This window comes from Temnothorax nylanderi, unplaced genomic scaffold (assembly GCF_030848795.1).
Source record: "Temnothorax nylanderi isolate EJ_2023f unplaced genomic scaffold, tnyl_v1.0 TNYL_tig0051_pilon, whole genome shotgun sequence".
NCBI lineage: Eukaryota > Metazoa > Arthropoda > Insecta > Hymenoptera > Formicidae > Temnothorax > Temnothorax nylanderi.
The window spans coordinates 881,577-906,937 of record NW_027249113.1 but is presented as its reverse complement, the minus strand read 5'-3'; the positions used below and the strand labels follow the sequence as shown (position 1 = coordinate 906,937).

The 25,361-nt window shown below is 43.8% G+C and overlaps 1 protein-coding gene across 3 annotated transcripts in view; it reads left to right on the top strand.

Annotated features, from left to right (window-relative positions):
* The window catches only part of LOC139772563 (ubiquitin carboxyl-terminal hydrolase 48), a 52,380-nt gene extending 27,292 nt beyond the window's left edge, over window positions 1–25,088 (top strand). For 2 of the 3 annotated variants that reach the window (XM_071706367.1, XM_071706368.1), the window contains 5 exons: window positions 305–435; window positions 1,298–1,417; window positions 4,306–4,431; window positions 19,169–19,253; window positions 24,529–25,088. In XM_071706367.1, the coding sequence (XP_071562468.1) occupies window positions 305–435; window positions 1,298–1,417; window positions 4,306–4,431; window positions 19,169–19,253; window positions 24,529–24,551 (485 nt within the window). In that variant the 3' untranslated portion in view covers window positions 24,552–25,088. Of the gene's footprint in view, window positions 1–304; window positions 436–1,297; window positions 1,418–4,305; window positions 4,432–19,168; window positions 19,254–24,528 lie in introns of those variants that run through there. The other variant, XR_011718165.1, reaches the window with a different exon arrangement.
* Window positions 25,089–25,361: the final 273 nt, after the last annotated feature.

Genomic DNA, 25,361 nt, shown 5'->3' with positions numbered 1-25,361 from the left:
ACGAAATCTGACCCCCGGGGGTGTTAATAGCGGCGTCGCGTCGAGCCGCGTCAGGTTTAAGTTTCTGTATTGTCGCGAAGATCGCGGTAATACTTTCTTGCGTTGATGCATTATGATATAAATCTTATACGTAAGAGTTGTTAAAATATTAAAAAGAGAAGAAGGAACTAAATCAAGATTTATATCGTGATAAATGAATTTCTAGAAAATATTTAATGCTTTTAAAAAATAATAGATATTTTTAAACGTAACATTGATCTGCTTGAAACGCATCGAGCGTCAGAAAAGTCTTCTATTGTTTCAGGCCCGTGCGCAGCCTGCATGTTAGCGAAGATCGAACAGGAACGCCTAGAAAGCTTGAAATACGAAAGAGCGACAATCTACGTCAAATGTATCGACGAAAACGAAGAATCTAAGACGGACAACGATTACGAGGTAAGGCAAAAATACCTTAAATTAATTATTTAATAAATTGTGATACGAATGAAAATTATTGACATAAATTGATCATACGATCAAGAAGACAATTAAAAAATGCGGCATACATTGCCGGATAATCGTCACTTCGGCATCAATTTCATAACATACAATTACGTACAATTTTTTATGAGATAATTAATATGATTTATAACGCAATCCGTTATTATTACGTTTTTTCACGTGCAATATAGTTAGAAATTGAAAATCTTATATCGTGTATATATGCATGAACGAGTTATATCGGCTCGTTCAGACGAATTTTGTTAATGGGCCGACGCGACGTGCCGAGTCATCAAGTGTCCTGGAAGCGGCCGTCTTTCCAGATTAATTCTAACCGATAACGGCGAGTTGATGCCATCTCACGCATTTCACGATGTAATAAGTATTATTACGTCTCTGCTCAAAGTGACCTTAAGAGTTATCTGCTTCCTTTTACGTAGCTCGCTTTTGATTCACGCTGATTTAGAAATAATTGTGGAGAACCGCGCTTATATACGTGACTAACTATAAACTACATTCTTTTTTTTGTATTTAATATTTTTTTATATGCGTAAGTATCCGACGAATAAAGAAATAGAATGGACATTTTATATTGACGATTACTTTTTATATTACGAAAAAGTGCATTTTATATTGTGTGTCATTACATTTACACATATTTTGTAACATTTATGTTGAAGAGGTACTAAAATAGGAAAAGCATCGTTAAAGTTTTACAAACAAAGAGTTTTTATTTCTGCAAAAATTTCGTTATAGAGAAAATTATTTAGATAGGCGCGCCTTTTGATTTATCGGATTTTTCGAACATTTGTCACAGGTAGCGGTAAAAAGGCCGAAGATGGGGAAGGCACGTCCATCACGAAGTAGGAGAAAATTAAAAGGATCTCACGAACTCAAAGTATCTTCTGAGATTACTTTGAAAGAACTCAAAGTAATGGTAAGTGTCTTGTTAATATATTTAGCTACAACACCAATTTCAATCTTGTAACTATACCCCATGAGATAAAATACAATCGAAAAATATGTTTGTTTTTATCACGGCGATGTATCTCAAATTTCGGATAAATTTCAGACTTCTTTCGTCCTATAGAAAAGTTGCATCCGATATAGATCTAAAAGGCTCTAAAAATCATTAAGAGAAATCATTAGTGGCAGCGGTGACAATCGTTCACGTGACAGAGAGCGAGATAGCTGCGAGAGAGAAATCGGAAAAAATCCATCCGATATCTTGATCTGTTTGCGCTCGCCACCTGCCGAAAGCGGGCTATCCCGGGATAATCAATCAATTTGCGGCGCAAGTATTTTACGGCGCTTATTGTTCGAACCGAAATGGGAAGAGACGCGTTTGCCCGAAGCCGGCCGCTACCCTTCGGCCTGGCTATCTCCGGTCCGGTTGCCCGGTTCTCCGAGACTCGTGGTGGACGAAAGAGTAGTAAAGCGTAGTTATGGCTGGTTAGCATATGCTCGGGCTCCGGCAGTGTGCTTAAACTATTAAGCGTATTTATATTGCGAGGCCGTAGCCATCTCCTCATCCTCCTCCTCCTCCTCCTCCTCCTCTTCCCCGCCCTTCCTTCCTGACGGAGCCACTGGCAAAAACTCGAAAGAGCATAAACCTCGCGCTAATAACAGGTCTCCAACTTCTCCACTCCACTTCACTCCACTTCGCTCCACTCAACCTTCCATTTGACTCTTTCTCCCGACTCGGTCTCTCTCTCTTCATCTCGCGTGTCTCTCTCTCCGTCTCACACACGCGCGTGCGATACTCCTCTCTATCTATTCACCACGAGCTCGGAGGAGAGCTCGAATTTTTGTTCGTGCCTCTTTCACCCCGTGGAACACACGTCCCCTTTTAATACCCGCCCGCGAGAGCGGCTGTCGGCGTCAATGGAAATACGAGGCCCCGTCTCTTCTTCTCATTCACTGTCGCTCCCCTTTTTTATAGCTCTGTGTCTTTCGACTTGATTTCGTCTCTCGTTTGACGAAAGTCAATAATCCAAATAAATCATTCGATCGGGCTTCAGATACTTATAACTCGTGAGAGCTAAGTCTTATCAGTAATGTTAGGAGAGGGAAAAAAAATGATACACTTTGAAAGCGCGCAAATGACGTTTTTGTTTCATTGGAAAATCCCGCCGCGGCGGCGGCGGCGGCGTCACGATTCAAGGGTGTCACTGTTCGCGGATTGGTTCTCGCGTCTGACAAAAATGCAGGCGAGTCACGCCGCGCGCTTGTTGCCTTTTTTTTTACCGTCGTGCAAAAAGCACCGCCAATAAAAATATTTCAGTTTCATGGTCGAATGCAGTTATGTCGCGGAGCTAGCGGGCAAGCGAATATCGGGACAATAGCGGCTAGAGCCGCTGATCTTCGCCGGGCGCGCGGGCAAGCTTTACGTAATCGCCGGTGTAACGCCTATGAAGTGGCCTGCCTGTAAATATTACTTTCCAGCACATTCCGTGTCACCAGTTCCATTTTTTTTCTCTCCCCGCGCCGCTCGGTACCGCTCGATCGCCTTTCTTACTCTCATTGCGCCGCGGCACGGACGCAATGGCCATCGGGACGAAAAAACGTTCGTCCACGCGGATAGCTCGTTCACGGGAAAATTACGGCCGAGCAAAAAACGCGGCCGAACAGTCCGCGTCGCGGATTTTTCACGGATAGATTGGAAAGCAAATCGTAGAAGTCGTTGAAGAGGGAGAGAGAGAGAGAGAGAGGTCCTGGAAAGCTCGCGTTATCAATTGCAGCTGTCTGTGAGATTACATCCCGTGAGGTAATCCGTCGCGGTTCCGGCTCCCGGACGAGCGACACGTACGCAGCAGGCGCGACGCGGCTGTCAGGATCCGTAAATATCAGAAGTTCCTCAACCTCCGGGGGCAATTTGGCCTCCCGCCGCCGCTTCGCAACCTTGTTAAACCCACCTCTATTTATCGCGCTCGTTGGGCGCCTTCCTTTAACGAGGAAGCCTCCGAGGTTCCTTGACCCTGATCGCCTCTTCTTGTTCCCCTCGTTCTCATCGTTCTCTCTTCAGTTGTACGAAGTCCGGCAAGACATTTACGACACGTGAGGATACGTTCTGACGTAACGTACACTGTCGATCCAGCGACAAATAACATCTGCGACGACCTACGGCTCCGTTTACGTTACTTCAGCGGGGAATAATTTGACGAAAAATGATTGTTTTGTACGCCCAAACGCGCGCAACGCGAGCGCAATCGTGCGTGTGCTCGTAATCGTCTTTTTGTACACGACGCCCGTCCCTTTAGTCGCTTTCCGGCGCCCTCGCGATGCCTCTTCTCTCGCGTTCCTCCTCCCGGGCTTCTTGGCTCGGCTCTCGGCTTCAGTTCGACTCGACGATCGTAAAACAGAAACCGAGCTACACGTTCTCGCACCGACGCCGTGGACAAGCCAGCGGCGCAAGCTGTATCCCTCCACGCAACATTACGCGGGTTCCACAAATTAAGCAATTACCGAGGCTCACGCTCGTCTCGCGCACTCTTCCACTTCTAGAATCTCAAATAGCCCCCCCCCCCCCCCCCTCTCCTTTCGTTTTTCCGCACGGCCGCAAACTTCGCTCTTATACGAGTACCTTCGCGTTCGTGTATTGAAATACATTTCAGATGTCTTCGGGCGTAGCTAATCCTGACGGGAAACAAAAGTATACATCGATTTCTTAACGGAAGTAATCACGTTTACCTTTCTGAAAAGACTAATTATCACGATCGATCGATATACATTTGAAGAAACCGATGAAATCGTTTTCTTTTGTTAAATTATAACTCGGTTTAATTGCACCGGTAAATAAGATGGGAAAATTCTGCTTTCTTTCAGACGATGCAGATTTGTGGAGCTGGACCGTACGACCAGCATATAATGTTAGGAGAACACGAACTCATCGACGATAATCTGAGCTTGGCGGCACTCGGAATATTTCCAGGAGCTTTACTTACTTTAAAGGTAAGTTTCGATTCAAGTCAGGCTATATTTTTCTTTTACCTTTTTTTCTTTTATCTCTCATTTATCTTTTTCTATATCCAGATATTAATAGCAAATTAAACAAAGATTAAATCAGGAGAAATAAAAGATATGCGAAATGAAAGAAACTAATTTGCGTATTTTCGAAAATCTTACCGCTAGAAGTCTTTTTTGCAAAATTATTTGTATAATTATAAGAATTCAGGGACACACAGCGTGCGAATGTCCTTCTCGAGATCAATGAAGCGTACACTCGTTAAGTTCACGTTGTTATAAATCTGCTTTCACACGCAGTGGCATGCATTGATGGGTGCAGATCTCCACGTTATGGAGAGTAGAAGTACTCAGGATTTTCTACACTTTATCATTTAATGTTTTACGATTCATCCCGGCGCGGCGCGGCGCGGCGCGGCGCCTCGATGGCCCGCAACGACGTCTCGATTGTCGTTACAACGATACGTTTGTTCCGCCTGACTAGCCGGACAGTGACAAACAGATGCAATTTAGATTTAAGATCTAGCCACTGTTTCCCTTAAGTTCGAGACAATGGATAAGTAACCGGGACCGGCAATGGCCTCCCCTAGATAACGACGCCAAGACCAGCGTTTTCGCGCGCCGGGATTAGCCGAAAATGCCTTATTTGAGATTAGAAGTGTTAACTGTGCCCTCCTAGCCTCGGGAGGGCGAAGTCGTTAGAAATTGCAGCTTACCCGAGGAGAAGCTTACACTCCTCGGCGAATCTACCGGTCGCTACTAATTCCGCCTGTAAGCGCAAATAAATTTCAAACTCGTTCCATATTCTTTGCCGATGAATCGCAAGAAAGTTTTACACTTATAGTTTTGCTAGTTATCGTTGTTAACTTGCAACTTTATCGCCAATCAGGCCCCGGGTATCCGACTTGATTTATACGCGAGAAACGTGCGACAATGATATCGCGTCTACACGTTTATCCATGCCACGTTGTTTTCGCACTTCTCGTGCGGAACGCTCTCGTCCAACCCTCGCGGGTTTTTGTCGAGAGCCAGCCGTCTCTGCGAAAACGGCGGCGTCGCGGAGGAAAAATTCTCGGTGCTCTCTCTCGTTCGGCGGAATAATTCCAGGATTCCGATACATTCCTCTCGGTTCACAGTCGACTGACTTTATGAAAGCAACCGGCGAGCTAAGCTCAGCGTGCGCGCAGCATCAGCGACAGAGTCTCAAAAACCGTTAACCCAAGTCGCGCTATCCTACGTTCGGAAAGAACAAAGAGGGCAGGGGGAAAAAGGGAGAAAGAGAGAGAGAGAGAGAGAGAGAGAGAGAGAGAGAGAGAGAGAGAGAGAGAGAGAGAGAGAGAGAGAGAGAGAGAGAGAGAGAGAGAGAGAGAGAGAGAGAGAGAGAGAGAGAGAGAGAGAGAGAGAGAGAGAGAGAGAGAGAGAGAGAGAGGAAGCAAAGGAGACGCGGCCTCCTCGCTGGACTGGACTGGTTCACCGGTTGCGGTTTGCACTAGCTGCGAATTCTAATTGCTGTCTTGCCTCCGGAGAATCCAGTTTAGTCAACCTGCCGACGTTTCTACCGATTGAAACGCTTCGATGGGTTTTGCGGTTTTCAGAAAAATTTCTTCCCGCGTCCCATCGCGCTGATTACCGCCGACGTGACAAAGTTACACGACAAATGGCTTATCATTCCGTTTTTTTTTTCCTCTTTTCGAGCAATACATCAAGTCCCGATCGAATTGGTCGTAATAAAAATGTCCTGACTTTCGCTCCGCGTTTTGTTCTCACACGGATCTCTCGCGGTTCGTGTAATTGCTCCGGAATTCTATATGTACGCTCGACGAAACGGCGGCGAGGAACTGTCGATTCCCGTGGTCGGGAATATAACGACGGTGATAAATCCCGAGGCACGTCTAGCTGCTTTTAACTATCGTTAACCATAACGTGACTGAAAAGTACATAACGGGCGGGTAATTATTTGCGGTTATGCGAATAACCGTGGGGCCCCGACTCCCGATGTGCAAGAAGCTCTCCCTCGAGAACGAGATTGTTTCGCGAAATCTTCCGTCGTAAAATCCGCTCGTTCGCCGGACGACGAACTTAATGCGACTCAAAAGCATAATGTATAATCGCATAAACCGGAGTTAGGCCGTTCCGATCGGCTGTTCCCGTAACTTAAACCATATCGCTTAGGAGAGACTGCAATCTTTCTTGGGCAATCGCTACGTTCTGTTTAGCCTGAAATTCTTGCGATTGTCGAAGTTACTTAATTTCGGGATACATGTACGTACACGTAAAACTGTTCTCGAAGCCCCAGGAAAAATTTTAATTTCTTATTTAGTCTAATTTCTAAAGAAACTGCAAGAACACAATGGATTCAGAGCGACGTGATGATGAGATTAAAAACTCTTCCGCTCCTGTTTAGACCCTGCCTCGCGATATCAAACGATATGTCGGAATTGTCAGGATACTCTATCTGCGGCGGATAGACCGGATTAAAGCGTTTCAGGCAAGGTTAGTCCTTGATTTTGCTACCGGTCCGGCACCGTGGCACGCACAATGATCAGGATGACTTGCGGCGTAGATCGGTGATCGAGTGTCTCGCGAAGATATCAGCTACCGCTCCGCTCCGTCATCGTCCGTGCAATAATTCAAGGTCGTCGAAGTACAAAGTTAATATATCTTGCCACGTATCTACATTATATCACTACCTTTTTTTTCGGTCGATCCGGTCGACCGAAGGAGATCAACGACATTACGTCGCGCGAGGTCGATCGTCTCTCTCTTTTCTTTCATGTCACTTTCGCTCTCCCTACCGTTCCCTTTCCACCATCCGGTTTGTTTGCGCGCTTTTATGAGCGCGTTACACGTCATGATTAATCGATCTTTCTTCGTCGCAAATGGATCTCTCTTCCAAGTAGTCATTGTATTCGGTCTTAGTTTACGCGCGCCGTGAGTGTTGCAGCTTTCGAAGCTCAATTGTATATTGCGTTCGAAATTCTTGACGCAGCTTGACAAGGCGGATCGCATTTTTGTTCGATCGCGCAATTCGCGCGTACCTCTAGTACCGACAAAAAGTGAACCGTAGTCGTCGCGAGAGCGACACGCGTTAGAGATAAAGATATTAAGCAACGGCATGCGTCGAGCTATAATTAACGCACGCCGCGACGAGATATTAATGAAGACACGTACATTCGCGTTTTCGCTCTGATGAAATGAAACGTCGTAATCGAGGACAAGGACGATAAAGGGGATAAAGAATAGCAACAGAGTTGCGCACAATGTCGGAGTTGGCTAGACTGTTTTTGATCCACCCTTAATTTTTCCCGATTTTTTTGCAATTCCTCGTCAGAGGCTGCTCTTCATGGCTGATCGACCGGGGTCTTTAGAGTCGGTCGGTCGAGTCTCCAACGGGCGGCACCCGCGTTTGATGTCGTGTGACGAATGTCCGCGTTGGACGCGCTCGCCTTCCTCCTCCCTCTCCTCTTCCTCCCGCCCTCCCGTCCCCGCTTCCCCTCCCCCCCTCCCGTTTTCTATGCTCCTCTTTCTTTCGTACACCCGTGTTTCGTTCTCGCGCTCTCCCTCCCGCCCTCGTCCATTCTGCGATCCTTCCATCGCGCGGTTCATCCCGCTTCTCTCGTACAAGAGAGAATCCCGTATGACGGACTCGGATGGAGTCTCTCCCTTCAGGAGCGCCAACAGAAAATTGGAAACATCCGATAGGGCCCCGCTACCGCGGCCCACGATAAAAAGGTACGTGCCGCCGCGCCGCGTCGGAACCGGCCCGCAAAATATGCCGATCCGTCGTGGGTCCACGCGGAACAGTCACGCGGTCGGGCCACTATGCGCGCTTCGCAGACCTATAGATTTTCGCAATCTCGTATCTCCAGCCGGACGTTTCGCTTTAACTCACATTTCGTCGATTTTAGAAATTAATTACTTTCTCGATTAAATTCCCGCCCCTTAAATCCTCATTATACGGAGGATTAAAAATAAAAATACGATTCGTGGCAGTAACGAGCAAAGATGAATTTCTGTGACGCGCGATTTGGAGCTGAAACGTAGCGAGTATACTTGCTAGTAAGTAATAATTAATCATAATCAGTGTAAATTTTACGACTGGTTTAACAATGTCGAATACAATGTTACCCTATTAAATGTCGCTCGTTCCATCGACTTACCCGCCGATTCCTCCTTTACGTTTGTCCTCCTGCTGGAAAATGGACACGTGTTTATCCTTACTTTTTCCTCTCCGCTCCTTTCTGTCCGCTGTATCCTACCGACAAACGAGAATCCCGTTTACACGAGAGGTTGAGAGCAAGACCGAGTCCCGAGTTCTCTCCAATGAACGACAGTAAATGTGCCCTCTCGTGCAGGTAATGGCGACAATTATCCGCGTCGGTGAACTCGGCATTAAAATCGAATCATAACAACCAGGCCTGACCGGCCGAAAAGTTACCTTTCTGATTCAGTGTGCTCTTCGGTCTTCAAGATCCATAAATCCTTATTGAGTCTTCCTGTATAAACCGCAAAATGACCATACTCATGTAATAGCACTAGATGCGTTCGGTGCCTTCGTACTCTTTTATGATTATTCTTCTCCCCGTTAAATTTTTGAGAAAATAAGTATTTCGAAATACATCAAGGAATAAAAAGAAAAAGTCGGATGATTAATAAGAAATCATACGTGACATACGTGACATACGTGGCACTGACGAAGTTCTCGCCACGACAAGGCTTTAAGTTTATGCCGTTTTATATAAAATTAATGTAAATATGTTTCTATACGAAGAATGTTAAAGCAAAATAACTGAGAAACGAGCGTTGTGAAAAATTTTAATCGCGTGCTATTGACACTTGACCTTTCCGCGCGGCATGTACCGCGCTAATAACTAAGTGGCGGATCTAATGGGCTTTTAATTACTTGCCTTGGATTCGTAAAAATTCGTAACTTTTGTTCTCTTTGCGTCGATTTATCGGAAGGTTGTGTCATTGCATTTACATCTATCGATTTGAAAAAAAATTTATGAGTCTTTTAAGGACACACACTATAGACGCGCGCGGCGACGTTGAGAAAAAAGAACTCGACGTTTGCGATCAGATCGGAATGGTCGTCCGCGGCCGGTTACAATGACATCGGCAAGGACATCGAGATATTACAACGTTACATTAGCGACGATTATCGTCGCGGCACCTCTTTTTTTTTCATCACCGAAAGACCGGTAGCCAGAGGTCAGTAGCCGGCACACCGTAATTATCGTCCCTAATTATCGATGCCTCGGAAGATAAGATCGAAGAAAGGGCTGTGCGGAGAGTGAAAGAGTCCTTCGAAAGGACTCGGCTGGGGCTACGCTGCCCCTTTTTCGCGTTGGCCAATAGGGTAACCGCGGCGTCTCGGTGGACCCTCTCAGAAATAAATCAATTAAGCCGATGCAGGCTCAAAAGGCATCGTCATCGTCATCGATTTCGCTCCTGAATGCGTTGAAAATAATCGAGGTAGACTGCGGAAATTCTCCGGACGACGTACGTATTTCGTCGGCGAGAGAGCTTAACGCGGAGAACGGTCGGTCGTCTCGTTTTGATCGTCGCGTTTGAGACATTAGCTACGATAATTATAGCGAATCGCCTTATTCGCGCGCGCGCTATTTCACGCCGCTTCGCTTCGATACTTGATTATTACTTGAGACTTCGTGACGTTATCTGATAAAAACTCCCTGTAATCACTCGTGAACTCAGCATCTATAATTTACAATCGTTTACATATCGCGCGTACAAGCTGTACTTTGATAACGTTATGTTTTTCTCGCGTCGATCACCGATCCCGCTAACGGGCGCGAGACGCCGAGAGCGTGGACCGTTCGACGACAGGTGATGCATGCCGTGATACGCCGGCAAGAAAGTGTGGCTTAATAGACGTTGAAGAATGAAATGGCGCAAGAAGTTCAATATTGGCTTCTTCATTATCGGCCTTCCCCAGCGCTAGATACCGCGTAAAAGCCATTTATATATATATTACCATTAGTTATTACCGATACGCCGTACCGATCTTTTTGAATATAGGAGGTAAACGAAAACAATATCGGAATTTTCGCGACACTGGCTTTTTGCCGCGGCCGTCGTCATCCTCGGCTCGAACCGCGAACGTAGAATGTACGCCGTAAAACACGTGACACCAAGTGAAAACGGAGGCGGCCTGCATTCGAGGATCCGTCGAGCGGTAATCAATTCATGCTTCCCCGGCGAGGAGCGGGGGAAGAAACGAGGTGCAGCAGCGATCTCCGCTCGCGCACGGACGCGTCTCCCTGGAACTTGGGCTCCTCCATGAATTTTTCGGGACGCTGCCCAATTCCCAGCTGCGTCCTATATGAGATTCGCCCCCGGGCATACGAGATTTTTTTTCTCTCCCGTCCCGTTCTCCCCTCAGGCCGCGATCCTCCTTTTTTCTCCTGTCCGCTCGGTTTCGGTCACTCGCGATTCTCGCCTCTCCTAGGCCAGCCTAAGTTAATATTAATAGGGATATTTATGGCGCTGGGTCAACGGCGGTCGCGAACCGTAGCCACCGCCAGTGCGGTTAGAGAGAGCCGCTGATAAAAGGAAATCTGAAAATGCCGTGATTTATGAGCCTGATTCCTCCCCTCCCCCCTCCCCCACTCCGCCTTCGACGTCTCTCGTATATCGTATATCGAGTTCCCTTAAACGCTGAATAAGTTATGATTGCAGCGAGAGGGCGGATGCTGCATTCTTATTTTGCATCGTGTTGCGAATGGGTACGTAGCGGAACTATGTGCTTCGAATGAAAGATATTCGATGAGGAGAACCTGCACGTTATCGAGGATATTTCCATATTTGATAGAACTGAGGTATAATAGCGAGAAACGATAATTATGTCAACTGGGTTACATCAAAATAGGGAGCGACGGAGCGTCGATTTAAAACCCAAGGCCGATTTCCGTGTAGCGTGTGTCGTGTAATCCTGTCCACTTCAACCTTTCGCCCTCTCGCAGCGGTAACAACTAAGCTTCTGTTTGTTGATACTGACGGCTCGCTACGGCCGGCCAACCCACCGCCACCGTCGCGTCGGCGGGTTTAGCTTTCGGCTTCTCGGTGGCCTCTCTGCTTCTCTTCGTCAGCCGTCCTTCTCGATGCCCGTCCCCTTTCTTCTTGCCCGTCTCTCGTCTCGTCTCATCTCGTCTCGTCTCGTCTTTTCTCGTCTCGTCTCATCTCGTTTCGTCCCCATCCCGTCCCCGTCCCCGTCCCCGTCCCGTTTCGTCTCGGCAGATGACGTGAGGAAGAGCTACTCTTTTCGCAGAGGGACATGTGGCGGCTCCTGAATGAGGGCCTCCTGCCGCCAGAAAGAGAGCACACTTTATTACGTCGGTCTCCAGGCATTTCGCCTCTCGACGTCCTATGAATTCCGTGTACTTCTCAGTGGTTCGATTAATCGAATTTCGATGGCGTAGACGCGACGCTTCGTAAGTGCTTCGGGCTCGGCAATGTTTTCAAGAGAGACATTTAACGTCTAAAATATCTCTCAAAAAATATTCCTTATTTGTAACTTTTTGCGTTTTAACTTTATTATGCTAAAAATGTCTTAAGACGAAGAAAACTCGAATACTCGCCAATTGTGGGATTATTGTCACTCGCGAGGCTAATCGAGGCAGCTCGAAGTGGCGGAGGGACAAGACCCGGTTACACGGGCTTCCGTGGATGCCTTCTTTCATCCCGCATTCGGAATGCGTGAAGTTACGGGGAGATATTTATGGAAACGCGTACACGTGTTCCCACATACGCCTCGGTTCTATGTTTGGCCGCGGCGGCTAACCCTGAATTTCGTCGCTCCCTCCTTATGGCGCACGCACTTGGTATGCCAGCCTCTACAGGTTGCTCCTTCGAACAAGTGGTCTTGGGTGCGTGCCGATAATACCGGACACGTGGATCTCGTTAATCCCGGCCGCGGAATACTTCAAAACCCTTGCGATACGGGCCGGGAGGTCCTCCGCAGCACGACGACGACTTTTCGACGATATTTTAGAAGTTTGTCAAATTGTTGACATAGTCTGCTCTATATTAACATAAAATTACTTTATTGTTAAAAACAATTTTTAAAAATCATTCTTTTTGATGATATGATTCTGTATGATATACTTAAATAACAATTAAGGAAACGAAAGTATACTATATCTACGCAAACGTATTTGTTTGATGAAAAACTGTTGGAATACTAAAAGGAAAATTTTTTAAATAGTAGATGTTTGTTAGAAAAAAATTGACTGTTTGAAGAAACAATTCTCTGATTATATTAAATTTTCTAGAACACTTGTGACGACGTATGGCGACGATAGATTAAGAAATATCGAAAACACCCAGGGAGCACAACTTTAAATTTAATCTACAGCAGCATGATCGAATTAACAGACAAACAAATCATACGCTAAGGCGTTTCGCTATCGTAGACAACGTGGAGAGTGGCCGGTCAATGCGGGGCCTCCGACCGGACAATCCATTCTATCAGCGTGTGTGTCGCCTTTCGAGTCGCGGGAGTCGCTGCCTCGAGAGAAGGAAGATTTGTTCCCTAATGTAGTCACTGAGCCTCGGGGACGACTCGATGGGGTTTGCAAGTAGGCGTCTAGAAAGTGAGTAATGCTCACGACAAACGCAGCCCCCATGAGGTCTAGCGCGGCAAGGGAGGAAGAGAGGCTGACATAAGCGAGACAGAAAGAGAGAGAGAGAGATGCGAGCTCCGTAGGGGTTGGCCCGAGAGAAGATCCCTGCAGATAGGGTGCTAAGCGACACGCTAAGACCACCCTGGACTATCCGAGCGTTTCCTCGAGGGGTGATTCCGCCGTTCTACTCTGCCTCGCCGCCTTCATCCATCTCTCTTTCTCTTTCTCGCAGTCGCGGAACTAAATCGCGCTCGCGATCTCTAACGCTCTGCAATTTGCCAGTTCTCCTCCCCTTCTACGTTACTTTGAGCAGAGGATACCGTATCGCGGGGTATAGCGAGCCTGCCGCTGCCGTAGGATCGATGCGCAACCGAGAAATAACAAATATCGCAATAATTATTGGTCTTGAATTAAATATCTATATTTTGTCTATAAACGAACTAATTATTTTCTATTTGATTGATTTTACTTGCTTGTTCCGTTACATATTTAAATTCACCTGTTAAAAAACCGATTGTTAATCAATTTCACTATGGAGAACAAAAATGATGTACGCTAATCCGCTGCGAATAATAGATCGAGATATGCCATAATTATTAACAAGTAAATTGTGGAAGAATTATCGAATAATTTCTTTTGCTTGCCAAAATATATTTCATGTTTAGTTTTAATGGTTTATTTTCTTAGAATGTTTGCCTGTGAATAAACTCGATCAAGGAATGTATATAATTTCGCATCTTTCGATCGCAATCTGAAATCACAATTCGTGACAAATACCTCGAAATATGGAGGACTTACAAATATTTCGTTGCTGCACGACTTTTGTTTCTCAGCGCGCGCATGTCTGACATTTACTCGGCAGAAGTCTTCGCGCAACGCGCGCGATCGGCGCGTCGCTCGATTTCAACGAGTCGGGAAGCGCAGCGACGACGAACACGACGGCAAAGAGGACGGTGCCCGGTGATGAAGGCAGTCTTTGTCCTTGGCGGAAGCATGGTCCGTTCTTTATGGACGACGTGGCCTAAAGTGCCGCGTCCGCGACGGTTCATTCGCCCGATCGGCAGCATATCTCCTCCAGTGTTCTCCAATTTAGACGGTAATCCGTATCACGTACCGTTTCTATCAAGCTACAAATTGGTCATGTTGGATTCTTATCTCCATCATCGTCGACACTCGCTTTTATATCTGTACATGTAAAATCTATAAGATCTATACATATCAAATGGATAAAATTCGTAAAATTATTTACGTTATCATAAGCGTGCATAAAAAAAATGAAATTGAAATAAAAGTCTTCACATTCAACGTTTCGAGATCGCGTAGCACTGCTGTATCAGGTCTAGTCGGGATTCAGGTCAAACGTCATCGTGTGTTGCAGGGAAGAGGTTGGAAAAAATCCAGAAACGGGCGAGTGTTGGCCTAGCCCGTTATCCAATCGAGCGGAAAACTCATCAGTCACTTCTCACACAACACCTCCGCAATGTCAGTGACCGTCTAAAAAGCGCGTCCCTCCCCGCCTAATCTCCACTTCCTTTTCTATCGTCTACAGTCCTCCTTTCTCCACGTCTTTTTTCCCTTTTATTCTTCACGTTTATATCGGCGTCACGTTCGCGCTATCACGCGATGATAGATATCCGGAATTACATTCGCGTTGTTTTACGGGGATCGTCGATATCTCGTGCAACGGTAAAAAAGGTAATAAAAAATTTTAAAAAAGAAATTTCTTATACGTTAGATTTAACATTCATTTAAGATATAATTCAGGATTATATTATATCATCCATTAAGGATGATATTGTCCGGGAGCGTGGAAGACCTGAAAGTGAAACACCTGAAAGACATCTTGCAGTTATGTTGAATGTTTTGTTTGTATTTTGTGACTGTCGGCAGGACCGCTGCATCTTTTCCGTTGCCAGTAAACGTAGAAAGAGACGGTATAAAGACATTCACCACGTAACGGATCCGGTCTACCGAAAAGCGTGACCCTTGAAAATAATTTGAATAATTACCAGCAAGTTTTTCATCGAGGATGCTAAACAGCTGTAATCTGCCGTCTTCCTCGGTCCTTTCTCGGAACGAAAGACAATGCGAAGTGCCCTTAATTTACTTAAAAGACCTTCAGAAAGCTGTTTTTTTTTTGCCGCGCCTCGTTGATAACGTTCAGCTTAGGTTCCCTTCGTTTTCATAATTGTACTAAATATGAAGTAATTTTGATTTTACATTGCAGTCAAATTTCCATGTATATTTCATAAACAGATGAACGAAAACAAGTTTTATAACTCGCGTAATTACACCATAATAAATTAAAAAAACAGTTGTTTAGACTTTGTTGCAGATATATTCGGATAATTTATAAGTATTAACGATATCTCTCGTCATATTGGGACAATTCTTAGCGGGACGTCCCGAGGTTCAAATATTAACAGACGCGTTGCTTGGAATCCCATGAAGCACGTACGGTTTCTATTAAAGACAAGATACCCCCTTTTCGCAAAACACGCGAGTGCCAGTGGGGATGACTCGAGGCAAGCCCCCGGTAATAATTCCTCTGCCGAATTAGCGCCATAAGTTTGGCGCCGCGACAGCCACGGAGACAATATTAATCTACTTTGAATTTATGCACTCCGCGGTTTTCCACCGACCTAGCTTGTATTAAGTCTCTTCCTGTAGCTTTTTCCCGTTTTTCCACGAAAACCTTCTATGACATGAAAGTTTTTTTTCGAAAACGAACGAGCTGAGATGTTGGTCGCAAAAGGTTTTCTTGATCTCCCTATTGCTCGGTCGCAAATATACATCTGGATTTTGCAAATAAACGTATCTCGATCTTTGTACGTATTTTAACACGAATCCCAGAGTTTTTATTTTTTTTTCTGTCTTGATTGTAGAAGTTTAGAAATGTACATGTAACGCGTTTTCTCCGTACTGTCTACATTGAGAAAAAATTCGATTTTAATGAAAATGCGAGATAAATTAACTTTTCTCGGTTAAAAATTGAAGGAAGCTAGATGCGCTGAGAGAATTGCCGTTATGTCGGTTTATTAACTCTGTGGCTCGTACTATTAAGACGTGGTTGAGCAGGCGGAGGAGAAAGAGGAGGTAAGATTCACCCTCACCGTGCAGACAGATAAATAACTCAGGACAGCCTGGGAATAACTTAAGACTTCTACTCTAATGATATTTGAGTAAATCCAAAAGATACTCTCTCGTGGTGAGAACGCTTGATATTCCATGTGTGTTCCTTGATATTTAAAGCGTATGTGTTTAATCATATACATCTTCACAAAATTATAGGTATAATAATTTGAAAAAGAGAAAAAGAAAATGTGTGATATTTTTCTGAAACGAACCAAACTATATACGTTAATTAGAAATACAAATCTCGTAAATTACCTATAATGTTAATTGACGAATTATCCTTTCAATGAAACAAGATGCGTTTGTTCTTATCATAACTGTTAATCATTTAGCATGATTATAAGATAGCTTTATGCTTTTTTTTTTATTATCAAGATACGTGTATTTGCATAATTTCCATGTCTATACCATCCCGGATCTTTTCTTTTCGATCGCAAACATCCCGTACAAAAAACCCGCGTGCATTCGCTCTCCAAAGCGACGCTAGAAACACGTAAAGCATGCGATAGCCCCGGTATCTCGATCTTCGCGAAGGAAAAAGCGCGCATTGCAGCGCCGTACCTTAAACCGTGCATTAACCTGGAAATAAACGGGGTGCCGTTCGACGTAGCACATACATTATGCGCGCCGAACTGCGCCGCGTTCCAGCATTTTAGCCGCATCTCCTCGCGAGCGCACCGTCAGCAGCTCGCGTCAGGGGCATTTCTCTCGGTGAGTCCCGGCCGGTGGAAAAAAAAGTTTTATGTTAAAGCCGAAGACCGCGGGACCGGGCTCGCTGCCGGGGATTAAGACATTCTCGGGCTAATAATTTTCATGCCCGGCCATGAAATGTTTTGTCCGCGTCCGCTCTGCCTTTCTTCCCCGCGATTCGCGGCCGGCAGACAGCCGCGGGCGCGCGAACCGTGCCGCGGCGGGCCGCGAAGATCGTCGCCGGCACCGGGCGACGATTAGACGATCCTCCTGCGCTCGTCGACGAGCGATCGCGACGATTTTCGTACGGATCCGCGGCATTTTCTGCGGACAATAGGTGTCAGTCGGGGAGAACGTAGTGCCCGGAGGTGCACGGTTCGAGCCCCGAGTCTACAATTATGAGCCATACCACGTCGGAGCGAGGCCTCATAACGAACTCACTATATTGCCGAGCATTTCAAAACTGGCCTTATAGTGCCTTATACCCGTGTAGAGAGAACGCTCTTTACCTGGTTTCTCCCTTCCTTCGTCCTCCTCTTTACGCGTTCTCCAGCGTGGCCGAAGACGAGGGACGAAGGGGGGAAACGCGCGCCAGGGAATAGAAGGCCCAAGAATAACGTTTGGCGATGAAAGAAAGGAACTTCGGAGAATCCGTACCACGGAGACTATGCACTCCCGTTGCCAGCGGCCTCGATTGGAAGCGTCGACGATGACGTTGGAGTAGACGTATAGCTTTACAACGCCGCGCGATTGCTACGATCGAAAATTATTGGCGAAGAGGTTTTCGATGCGCAGTCCCGTTAATTGAGAAAGTCAATTTTTCGGATAGGTATTGAGAGAGATTTTAGAATTTTTTATTGGAACTAATATTTGCCATATAATTTGATATTTTAATAATATAATTTTCATTATTAGATTCACGCACGCGTATTTATTTTTTTATCTATTAGTTTGATTTAGCGTTAAGACTCGATTCACTTCAAGTAGTTTTCAGGTATCGATAGACTAGGCGAATATGTATACAGAAAAGTTTTACATATATCCTACAATTTTACGCCACGATTGTACTTACCCCTAATCGGCCTTGCTTTATTTTCGTAACCGCGTTGTATATTTCACGTTGCCTTTGACTATCCGCTCTGGCCGCCGCGATAATCTCTCGTCGTGGCGAATCTCTGGGATCATATACTTGAAAATAAATCACATTGCACAGAGGATGCTGCGGCCGGCAGGAAACATCGACCAGATGTGAGTCCGCTATACCGACGTCGCGCGAGACACGTGTGTCCAAGTCATCGGAGAGAGAGATGACACCCGCTATATTTAGTTCTATGGGAAAAAGGGTTTCGGAGGCGTGTAATCACACCTACGCGGGTGCCGCTCACTCGCATTCTCATGCCGACTTTTTAAACGATTAGAAATTCTTTTTTCTCCCTTAATGTGATGTAATCGCGCGCACTGTATCGCTTTTTTTTTTTAACAAACGGTGGTTTTTATTATGAGAATTCGTCTCGTCAAATAAGGATATCAAATTTAAGCTAACTAACTAATTTAAGTTATGTCAAATGAAGTTGATCTAATTAATTATTGATCTTGTATCTTGCGTTGATCTTATACACTATTATATCGATGTGTATATCCACATACCTAATTTATGAAAATTTATTTGTTAATTTATTTTTTAACACGCTTAAAGGTTAGATGAGCGACGTACGGTTTATTTTACTCCCGCGTCTTTTTACACTTTGTTATACGTATAGTTTTTCAGTAATGTTAACATTATTTTATGTTATAGTGCAGTAATATCAACCGTATGTATCGTAATAGTTTACACGTTTACACGAAATGTAGTCGTGTAATTATATATAGAGGGGCGCGTAGATTGGTGGATCACATGTGCTTCGAGAAGACGCGTGGGAAGACGCTGTTATAGCCGTTGGCAGCTGTTCACACGTGTAGCCGATGCTCAAATTTAATACGGATCATTCTGCTTCCTCCAAAGCCAATGCTCCAAATAAAATAATATAAAATATTTTTGTTATATTATATTGCTTTGGTTAAAAGAGTCGAATTATTATTCATCACGAGTTATGAGTACGTGTATTATGTACAAACATTTATTACATTATACCTAAGAACGTACATACATCGCTTCTGCATTTTAAAGCTGATTAGCAACCAATAGTTTGTAATAAAAATAAGAGCTTTTGTTCTTACGACTGTTGTTAATAACGTATCGTGAACATCTATGATTTCAGATTGACGCGCCGTTAGAAAATGAGACCGACGTCGAGTCCGATGCGCATAATTTCGATTCTTTATCGCCAGAGAAGGGCTTCAAGGGTGAGTGAGAACAAATTTGGAATCTACTTTTCTCTTCTTCTTCCTCTCGATAGGTGTTTTAGAGATATAGAACATATGCATGTATGTTATACAATGTGTGCACATATATGTGTGGTATATCGTAAAATGTGTGAATCAGGTTTCAAGATCAGATATGTTACGTTGCATTATATTAGTTTGCAATTACGATTACGCAATCACTCGTTGCCTCACGCTTGAGACTCGATGTGCGCGCAATTATGCGACTCGGGAGCGTGGGATAGTTACGTTAACGATATGCAAGCGCGCGTATCATTTATAATACTATACTATAATTTCGCGAAAGAGCGAAAAGGAGATTTCTCTCGCGTAGCCGAAGATCGGAGGCGACGAGGATCCTCTAGCGGGAGGCTGAAATTAAGGCATTCGTCGTAGAAACACATACACCGTATATATATATACGAACGAAGCCAATCCACTTAAGGCGCCGCATCCCTCCGTCATTCCCCCTCCCTCTCTCCCTTTTACTCGCGCCAGGGGTGGTCGGTAAGGTTTTGTTCTCGAACAAAAATCTGACAAATATGCCGCGATTTGCCGAAGAATGGAGGCGAAGTGCACCACCCTCGCCCCGTTCCCGCCCCCCTCCTGTCGTAGTAACTTCCACCAGGGTCCAAGCATCCTAACCCACCCTTCACCCTTTCCCCTTTCTTATTCTCCCGTTCTCTCTTAGATTTCCGTCTTCTCTTCTCGATCCCTCGTCGTCGCTCGGCCCTCCTCTCGAGAGACAGAAAGAGAGAGAGAGAGAGAGAGAGAGAGAGAGAGAGAGAGAGAGAGAGAGAGAGAAGAGAGAGAGAGCGGGGGAGGGCAAACGGTGACTCTTAAATTACTTAGACCGAACAAAATGTAACAAATGACTGCGAATCGAGCCACTTATGCGATATTGGCCCATCACCACCATCCACGTATATTGATACGTCGCATTAGGGCTAGCCGACACCCTTCGCCATGCCGACTGACTATCTCTCCGTTTCCTGTATTCCTCTTCCGAGGGAAAAGAGCCTTCGTCAGAGGCTTCATTCGCTCTGCAAACAGGCCATCCTCGATCCGACCTGTTTCCGTAACAAAAAAATCTTATTTTCGCTAATTCTTTCTCTCTCTCTTACTCTCTCGGCCTCATGATTTTCCGATCGTGTTCGAACAAGACGAACGATGCAGTCGATCTTCAAAAAAATAATGGAGGTATAAAGCAGCCGCCATTCCGGAGAGTTTCTCACGAAAGATCTGCGGTTTCGGGCCCTCGCCGAATATCGGCTTCCTCTTTTCCTGCCCGCGCGCGCGCGCGCTCCTCGCCGAGTCCTTTCGTTATTAATGGTTTTCGCGAACTAGGTTCATTAAGGAGCTCACGAAACTCGACGGCGGCGCATTCATGAGAGCGCCACCCCTTCCAGTTCTCACGGGATGAGGGGTGGATGTCGGGTACGTGCGAAGTGTCGAACGGGATGCTCGTGTAAATTAGTAGTATATATTATCCTCACGCCCTTTTCTTTCGTTTTTCGAATATTCTTACCGCTGCCATTTTTTGCGGTCAATATAATATCAAACGCGCGTTACGACATATATTTTTGCTTCGCAAAACTTTCATATTGTCATCTTTCACATCTTAAAAAACGAAAAACAATTGTATGAATATATTACATATGTATAACGTTATTGAACGTGACTGATGTTTTATACCTTCCTTAATATTAACGTTTATTTAAAGATTAATATTCTAAGTAATAAGAGTATTTTACATTTTACTTCACATTACGGCAATGTTTTAATTATTATGATATTCGGTTAGATTTAATAACAAGCAAAGCTTAATTATTAAATAATAAAATCTCTTTTGCGACGAACGGAAACTGTTATTCCGCCGCGACGAAGGAGATACGCAGAATCGCCGGCATGTAAACGGATATTGAGGGAAAAACGGCGCGATAGTTTGATGAATGAAGTCGTAATGAAGACATTAACGCGTCCGTTGCTCGCGCTAACGCAAGGCAGAAGAAAAGGGCGACGCACCTGTCACCAATGCGCTCAATTACGCGCACTCGACCTCGAGGCGCGGATTATATGCGCCGAATTGTGTAAAAAAAAGAAGAAGGCATCGCCTTCCTCGACTTTTTTCTCCGGCTCTCTCATCATCTCCCCGCTACCTCCGGCACAGGCTGGAATTATGCTAGAACACGAGGTAATGCAATAATAAGTATAAGTTAGCCAGAAACCGGAGTCCCGCGAGAACGAAGGAGACCGGCGAACGAGCGAGAAAGAGAAAAAGAAAGTCATAGAACGGGAGAGAGAGAGAAAGAGAGAAAGACAGCATTTTCAGTACCTGCTAATTTATATCATTTAAGATGAGCCCTGAGCATATCCACCGTGCCATTTGAAAAGAGAGAGCAATAATATTTTTACCGGTACAAGAGTCGGATTTGTTTACGCTCGCAGCGCGATAATTTTTCGAAGATTTGCCCTCGTGATATCGAATAGCACAGACATTCGTATGCGCTTTAAGGCCCTTGCACAATGCCAGGCAACAGGCAATAGGAACAGGGAATAGAAATCATAAATCGTGTATAAATGCAGAATAAACAGTGACACGGGCAATAGATCCGTCATGTTGTGCAAGGGTCTTCATTGTCTTGATTTTCGGTTTTATTGGTATACACACGTGAATGCGTCACGATAGCTGACAGAGAGCTCAGAATCGCCCGTGGAAATCCATCTCGCCCGTGGACCCGGCATAAACGCGTCGACCGCTCGCGCGTAGAGCGACTTGGAGGCCATCGCCGCTCTTTTTTGCTATTAGCTAAGTATACCGCCTCTGGCTTATGTTAAGCCTCGGTAATTATTTGTCACAGTCAGCTACGACGAGAGACAGACAGAAGAAGATGTGACGAGGCAAGGGGAGGACGAAGGGGAGACTTTCTCTCTCGGTTCTTCAGCGCGATAGGAAAGAGTCTCATTGATCGCAGTACAATTAATTCTCTCCTTCTACATCTCTACGTTTTTTTTCCTCTTCTTTGTTTTCAAATATATTCTTTTTACGTATCGAGAAAGAGACATCATTGATTAATTGAACTCTCTTAATTGAGATATCTTATGAATGAATTCGCTGAGTGTGTTGAAAATTCGTTAAATTATAATAAATAGATATCGATTTACATTTCTTTTTTAATTTAAATGATATACATCTTATAAATGTATAGATGTATTAGAAATATATTTTTATTAATCTATATAATTTATAACACGTTCTTCGAAGCAAACCATTTAATTTCGAGTACATGGTCATGCAATATAATTTGCTGTTGATTGTCGATTTAATTTTTGTATTACTTAAATGTGCTTGAGCATATAGCTTTCGTGATATTCCTCGATTTCATGCAGCTTTAATCTCTTCTCCTGCAGCACATTTGCCCCCTCCGCCCCATCATTTTCGGCGCCGTTCTCATCCTTAATGTGATTTTAAGCAGCGCCACGAGCAACACCATCGACTAGAGTTAGAGGATATCTGTGGCTACTTGCGAATTGTTTCTTTCACTTGTGTCCGTCCTTCTAGCGTCGCGTGCTTTATCTCTACGGAAAAACGTGAATAAGGCAATTGTGAAACAGTTAAAAACGTTAATTCCATCTTTCAGCGACTATTTACGCCAACATTTAATCTTATGGCTTTTTTATACAAGTGTTATTCTGTTATTACGTTTGAAGTATACTTTGTGTATACTTTCTTTTATTTGACTTTATTGACACCTTTCTTCACGAGAAAAGATCTTATTATTTCTCTTGTTGTCGTTTCTAATCTGAATATTTTGCGGACTATGAATATCAGCAGAATTTTTCTGGTTGTTTCTCTTGAAATTTACATGCACTGTCTTTGTACATTCAATTGTTAAATACTCATACTTTACGGAGAGCTTGAGATGATTTAATTTATTTATCACCGGATCACTGAAGATTGCTCAAAATATAGCCGAAACTAGTACGATTTATAATTTGTATTAAATTATTAATTGATTACATAATTAATTATTACATAACGTAAACTCACGCACAAATAACGTTTAACTCTCATAGCCTGCTTTTCCTTTTCACTCGTTACTTTTAATATTGAGAGTATTTAGTTAATAATCTCCCATTATTTCATTATATTTTTGCTTCTGTATTCTAAATTAACGCAAAGGAATCGGAAATATATAATTTCTGCTGGTAAGCACTTCGCTACGAGCCCATAATCCGTACACGTCAACTGAAACGGCCTTACGTTTCCGTATTATTCTAGGAAATCATTCTGTGGATAGATAAGAAAGAAGAACGGACGAAAGGGTAGACTCCATTCTCCGCATAGCGTGCGGAAAAATGTTTCACGAGAGTCAGTCATGCGTAAGGCGTTTCGTCCTACACAGTTCGTCAGTCCGACGTGTATAGACGAGAGACGAACACGTCTACAAGCCATACATACGATCGTTTATATACAAATCTTGATGGGATCCACCCTCTATGAAACAACGGAGCGAGCTTTGATCGACTCGCTTGGCTTATTTTCTATAAAGAAAATTCCCTTCGGACTAGAAGAAAGTTTGCGCGGGGGGAATAGAAATAAAGAAAGAGGAAAGATAGAGGAGACGGGTGAACGCAAAAAGCGACAAGCAATTTGGTCTCCTGTACGGAAAAAATGTGACGTTTAATATATGAAGTTAATAGAGGCGAAAATTTTATAGAGAACGAGGATGTATGTCGGAGATATCGAGCTTAATGTTTATTTTGTGCATGCTATATTAATGCTTAACGTTATTATTCCTACATGTTTCAGTGAGAATCTTTTAATTTCTTGATATGTACGACCACTTTGTAATGGGAATGTAAATGGAAATACTGCTTGTTTGTTAACGCTTACATTAACTGTACTAATTTTCAGAAGAAAGAGGTGTTGAAAGATGTTTTTTGTAATATCTATTAATGTGTTGCTAATAATGAGGAATTCTTAAGATGCTTAATAGCAAGAAACAGATTAGATGAGCTATTAATAGCAATTTCAGCATGTGAGAGATAGCATTTCAGCCTTGGCAAGATCGAGTAGGAAGCAACGCGCGGGTCGACGTGTCGCTGTAGTGTTTAGAACCCACACGTTGATATTAGGCTAGCATTCAGATGTCTGACGACCGAAAACTATCCTATTTATTATTCTGTGTCGTGTATTCACGCGCGTATCGGTCGTTATTCGCCTCTTAAGGTTTCTATGTGATTTTTGTTTCAGGAACGGAACTGGTGCCGAGCTGATCTGTATGAACATAATGTAGCAAATTTCCTTTAACGTTTAATAATAGCCGATTTAATGCAAGATATTTTTATACACAATCTATACATTAATGTATATACATATATCTCATACATACATATTAATTATATAAATATTTGATCCTTATATACACGCATCCGTTACCGACAAGTTGTGGAAAAGAGTATTCTATGCTGTTGTGTCTTTACAACTTACTGCTGTATGATCTATTTGTTAAGAAAAGTAGTGACGATCACATTTGTAAGGGAAAGATACTGAAGGTAGTGAGACAAAGATCGTAAAAGGCTTGTTGATTTATACATTAGTACAATAACTTTGTAATTCATTAAATTTCTGTGCGATTGAAGAAATAAAGTAGAAACATGGACATGCTTCCTCTTTCCTCGATTTATATGTTTGTTTATGATCGAAACTGTCCATATATCCATCCCGAATGTACATTAACGCGAAAATTTTAATGATAGTTTTATATAGATCATGTATTTAATTCGTTTGTATAAATATATGGCTTGATAATACGATTGAAATGTTTATTGCTACTGTGTTCGAATTCCATGGTTTTTGCACATTGTCTATATGTATTTATTTTATTTTATTTAAGCACATCCACAGCACGATACGTATTTCATTAAATAAGGACTTTGCTGCGTGAAGGCAGGCGAGAAACCGTATTACATAATCAATCTATTTACATATTATAGTTAATAAAGAAAAACAAGATCTTTTTATTTTATACATGTTCTACGATTTCGTTTAACGTGCGCAGTAGAATTTTATATAAAAAAATCGAA